Source organism: Branchiostoma belcheri, unplaced genomic scaffold (assembly GCF_001625305.1).
Source record: "Branchiostoma belcheri isolate BF01 breed outbred unplaced genomic scaffold, Haploidv18h27 scaffold5, whole genome shotgun sequence".
Classification (NCBI taxonomy): Eukaryota; Metazoa; Chordata; class Leptocardii; order Amphioxiformes; family Branchiostomatidae; genus Branchiostoma; species Branchiostoma belcheri.
Window position 1 is genome coordinate 8,065,023 of NW_017804131.1, and position 5,818 is coordinate 8,070,840.

Sequence of the window (5,818 nt, forward strand, 5' to 3'; positions counted from 1 at the left end):
TCTAGATGTAAAAGTCAAGGCAAAGGCTGGTTTCTTGAAACAATATTAGTTCGGATGCAAACAATAAAATTACGCACGCAAGTTTTTGTGACAAGTTCGAATTCTTTCTTCCCGTGGCATACTACAATCTACATTTTTGTAGCTGTGGTTAGTTGCTGACTTAGAATCTAAAGGTTTCACGACATGGCAGGGAAAAAAGGAGAAATAGAAGGGAAAACAATTCTTTTTATTGATATAAATATAGTATGAAGTGACATATAAATAAGAATGCAACAATTGGATAGCTATCCCCTACATTATTGGTAAGGATTTATTTGCATAATGCTAACTGTTGATTTTCAACAGTTGTAAACCTTTCACCTAATATATGACAGGTTGAGACAGGGTGTCAATATTTTACAGATTGCTTTATTCAGAAGACGTCATGTATATTTTTCTACCCTGAAATGTGATGACTTCCATGACTCTAAACTATCCCATTGAAACAAAATGCACACAGTCACAAGTACAAGAACGATAATAATTAGATTTATTTGTTTTATTTTAAGCTCTAAATGTTAGTTTCCAATCCCAGTCTCTATACCTTTCAATATTGCAATAAGCAACATTTTAATCAAAGTCAGCGAATGTGTTTAAAAGTATTTGGTATCATAACATTATGGAATAATGAATGAGATGTTTGCTACATTTATTATCATAAACATAAACCATAACACCCAGGATTTCACCTTAGACAAGAAAGAATAGCGTGATCACAATAACAGTGCCTAATCTTTCACCCTGTTATTGAACATTGCCACTAACCTCCCGTCACAAAACATTAGAAGTTGATATACATGCAAACATTCAGAACCTGAACACTGGCCGTCCGATGTCGGCTGACATTCGGCAGCAGCTTAACCAGAATTGAAACCCACGTCTACCTTTTATACAAATCGAGTCGAATCTTAGTCAAAATTAAGTCAAATTTCACTACACCCCTTACCCACAAAAAGACAACTGGTTTAGAAAAACTGTAAGGTCATGTCACAAACCTGTTTGTAAGTTTGGTCAAAGTACCTACCTAGTTGCAATTTACTTGCATATACAATGCCTCTTCATATATCTTTTATGATCACAGTAACATAGTTAGTATGTATTGTTATCTTATCTATTCTACCTTGTTATTATTAAGCGTTGCATATGTGTCTGTTGTGATTTATTTTTGTAATGTTAGATGGCAACATTTACATGAGCTTTAGCTTGAGCATGTCGCTATCTTCCTCGTCCTTTTTGTCATTAAATGTTGTAATAATAAAAAAAGACAACCATGACCGACCCTCCCGTTCACCCACGAATGTTTGGATCAGGAGAATTTGGGCTGAATCTCCGCGGGAACCTCGTCGCTAGAAGAAATAGGCCGGATACGGAGAAACTTCCACAGAACTTGAGTAACAATCCTTCGGTAGAGCAAGGGGAAATCCTCCCTGCAGATCTGGTAGAAAAAGAGTCCACTTTTTAGTAAATCCCTGTAAGGCCATGTTGATTTGATTATATGGATGACATCTTCCGGGAGCCCCAAAACTGATGCGCGCGTGCGAATTAAAAAAAGTTTTGAAAAAAGTTGTTTTTATTATGAAATCTACGTGGTCATGAGGGTTGAACAAATGGGACAGAATATGGTTTGGCGAATAATCTAGTCTTCAAGTTCATTTCTTTACAATTTCGTCTTTTTTCGTTTGATTTTGGCATTCTACGACATTGCTATGGTTTTTTGTACCTTACGGTATATTTTTGCTCATTTTGCAACTGTTTTGTACAATTTACAGTATGGTTGAAAACTTTTTTTTTTGAAACGGCCGAAAATTCATGCGCGCGCGGATGTCATCCATATAATCAAATCAACATGGCCTAACCATACCAGTAGAAACTAATCAATATCTCTGATAACGTTTTTTTTTATTTTTTTTGCTTCAACATTCCAAGAAAACAATACGTAGTGATGGAATAGTAATCACTCAGGCATAATAAAAATTACAGCTCGAGACCAAAATATCAAATTGGGTAACGCTCAATATGAAATATCAGAATTAAACGATTAAGAACATTTTATTTTCATATAATATGCACCAGTGATTAATGTTAATTTGAAATAATTAGAACTGTGTGATAGCGATATTTTGAGTGTTGATTTTGTATAACATAGAGGTGAACAAATTTTTAAAGTAACAGATATACGTATAGCGTTATCAGATAGATTATTAATATCTACTGGTATTGCATACAAATCCATGCATCTCTATGCTTCAATGCACGTACTGCGGGTTGTGACCGAGGCTCATTACCGCGTAGGCCATGTTGATTTTATCACATGGATGGCATTATCTGGGAACCCTAAAACTCATGCGAGAGTGCAAATAAAATTTTTGCAAGACCGTTGCCTTAATTATAAAATCAAGGTGGTTATAAACCTTTAACAAATAACTTAACACAAGTGTTACTGGTATGGTTAATAATAGACTCTTCATTTTCATTCATTTTCATTTTCTTCTTGTCCTTTAGAATGGATTTTGGGTGGAGTCATCGACAGCTTTGAGTTAAGTGAAAGAAGAAACAAGTTCTAAAATTTGCACATTTATTTCCTTTGTATTATTATGGGTTCACCACACCACGAAGTGGTGGTGAACCCATATTGCTTTTTCTGATGTTTCTTCTCCTCCTCCTTCTCCTCCTTCTCCTCCTGCCATATCTTTAAATGTATTCAGCTTCTTCATTTTAGGGCCTAAGGTCCTGAAATTTGGTATGGAGGTACAGTGGGCAAATACCCCTAGGCGTTTTTTAACTTTTGTGATACAGGCTTTTAGAATGGTTTTATTTGAGTTTTTTGGCTGTGTTATAGCAAATGTATTACTGTGTTAGTGTGCCGTGTTTACCACGTCTGGGCATGAGTCATCACAATGGAATGCAGGGCATCAACCAATAGGCATGCAGCTTTCCTCTATACTTCTTGCTGATTGGCTGTTGGGATTTAACTTGATTAACACCCGCACAGAGCATTTCCACCTGCACAGAGCATTTCTTGCTGATTGGCTGTTGGGATTTAACTTGATTAACACCTGCACAGAGCATTTCCATACTGACAGTATGTCTTTATTCAAGTGTTTTGGTAGGTATTTCAAGCTTTTCTGCTCCAGCATTGGAATGCGGGGCATGAACGTTTTTTATTTTATTTTGAAAATCAACAGTTTGCATCATGCAATTAAAAATCCTAACCAATAAAGTAGGGAATAGCTATCCAACTGTTGTTTTAGTTGTATGTTACTTCATCTTATAGTTATATCAATGTAATTTACTAAATCATTGTTTTCCCTTGTGTTTCTCATTCTTTCCCTGCCATGTGGTAAAATGTGGTGAACCCATCGCTGTATTTGCTCCAAAGCAAATATTAGCCTTTCTAGTTTTGTATAATTTTTCATTATGTATGTGCTAATAAAATTTTAAAAAATTTTTTTTAAATCCCTCACCTCCTCATAGTCGCTGGTTTTCATGCTGGTTCCAGAGAAAAGTCTCACCGGCACTTCTCTCTCCAGTAATTCTTCCACGTCCAAGTTCTTAATCCCCAGAGTACGTACGGTCACCTCCTCTAGATCTGATGGAGGAAACAAGTCGGTTATTATCGGATAGAAGATCATACCAAACATTATCATACAGTCAGATGACATCGACAAATCAGAAGGCTCCATTTCACCCCAAACCCATGTCATTAATATCCGATATACTGACCGCTCAGTTTGAATGACGTTAGAACAGAGATAGACGTTACCATTACATGACAGGGTGGTATTTCTTCTTCTAACCTACTTCTTATTATGAAGAACTTTCTGATACACTCAATTAGAACAGTAACTAAAATTAGTTATGATAAAACTAAATACATTATTTAAATCAGCGGTAAATTTAGGAAAATCATTTATAAATCTTACTTGACCCTCCTATTCTAGACTTGGAACAACCCTAAATAGACAATATTTTAAAAAACGGCCGCCATTTGGGCCGACTGCCCCCCCCCCCGTTACGTTACTTTTGCTGCTAACATAAAAATAAAGGACCGCGGACTCGATCGTTTATTCGGTGGTTATAGGTTATATATGATTATTTTTGTTTTATGAAGAAACCTTAGACAAGACTGTAAGGTTTGAACCACTCACACCGGGAAGGTCCCCTACTCCTTTCGATAAGTGTGTCGGGTACTTTTATAACGTGCGTGGGGTGTGACTGCCCCATACACGGGGCCCCCATTTAACGTCCTATCCCAGGGACACCCCTAGCGGAAGCTAGGTACTCATTTACACCTGAGTGAAGTAAGTTCATGTTAAGTACCTTTCCCAAGGGCACAAGATCGGTGACACTGGGCAGGATTCGAACCCGGGACCTAGGACCGGTCATTAACCCTATATTGAATACATACATGTAGCTGATTAGAAAAATCGAGAGGTCCCAAGTTCGAATCCTGCCATGCCACCGATCTTGTGCCCTTAGGAAATGCACTTTATACAAATTTCCTTACTTTACTAAGGGGAAAATGAGTTCGTCTGTTGTCTGTACATACGTTTGTTTGCGTTAGCAGCGACTTTAAGATAAGTTTAAAAAAAACTTGGGTTTCTGTCCCCACGTCTTGTAATACATGTTGGATCAGAAAAAAATGGTGCGTTCTCTTGTGAAATCAAGAAAGGCGATATAGGAGACTGCATGTGTCAGGGAAGAATCAATATTGCTCCTCAAACCCAGTGGAAAATCGAACATTAAAGATTTTAGAAACCTCTTATTTACTGTCGTGTCCAAAAAACCCTTGATTTTCCTCACTTTCCTAGAAGGTTTAAAATCTTGCTTTTTCCGTAATTACTGAAATAATAATAAAAAAGAACCCACATAGAAGAAGTATGTAAATTCATCTTCCATTCCCTCAAAAGAAGCCTAACCCACCAAAACTAGCACCGCGTTTGTTGTAGAATGAAAAATAAAGTTGGACTCATATATCATTATATTTTCATTATTTCATACATGTTGTAAGCGTAGTGTGGCAATAAATGTAATAAAGTTTGTCATTCATACACAATAATAAATGAAATACCTACATTGTACGTTTTTGCCCTTATAAGTCACGGATTGATTACTGTGAAAGAAAGTTCTAATTATACACACAGTGACCATTTATTGCATATATAATAAAATACTACATGTACATATCAGTTCTCAAAACCTCTTGAGCACAGTAAGCAAGATTCATCTTATATAGCCAAGAACAGTTGTTTTTAAAGAGTAAGGAAACTCACTAGGATTCTCTGCCAGCTGCTGGATACTGTGGATGTAGCTGACTGAACCGATCATGTCCTCCTGTAAAATTAACATGGCAGTCAAACTTACCAGTCACAAGGCTTATTGCAATAGTACTACTACCGAGCAATTTTGGCCTATTACCATAGAGCTAAATGAACGCCAGGGCTGGAGAACTTTTGGGGCTGCATCACCCGCTTACTGCCTGATACCGGACAAAGTGTTTGATATACATGGATCATAAGACAAGCCATCCCCTCCTTTGATGTACTCGAAGCAGGAATTTAGGTTTCAGCTAATTCTCTTGTAGTTTTGTACTGGAATCGTTCGAAGTCCAGCCGCCACGCCACGTCGAGAGTTCGAGGCAGTTTTATTTTCCTTCCGCGAAAGAAAGTAGTCCGTTCCATGATTTCGGGGGCCGACACGCCTTACCTGAAAGCTTGTAGCTGAGGTCTGCAATCATTTATCTTCCTAATTTTGACTTATTGATAATGTGTAAGCTTCA

At 37.2% G+C, this 5,818-nt stretch overlaps 1 protein-coding gene across 1 annotated transcript in view; it reads right to left on the reverse strand.

The window, feature by feature from the left end:
• Nucleotides 1–1,275: 1,275 nt before the first annotated feature.
• Nucleotides 1,276–5,818, reverse strand: part of LOC109480178 — a 14,533-nt gene continuing 9,990 nt past the window's right edge. The window contains exons 8-10 of the mRNA XM_019782341.1: nt 5,313–5,373; nt 3,504–3,628; nt 1,276–1,474 (exon numbers count right to left, since the gene is read on the reverse strand). Coding sequence (XP_019637900.1) covers nt 1,346–1,474; nt 3,504–3,628; nt 5,313–5,373 — 315 coding nt within the window. The 3' untranslated portion in view covers nt 1,276–1,345. The remainder of the gene's footprint in view (nt 1,475–3,503; nt 3,629–5,312; nt 5,374–5,818) is intronic.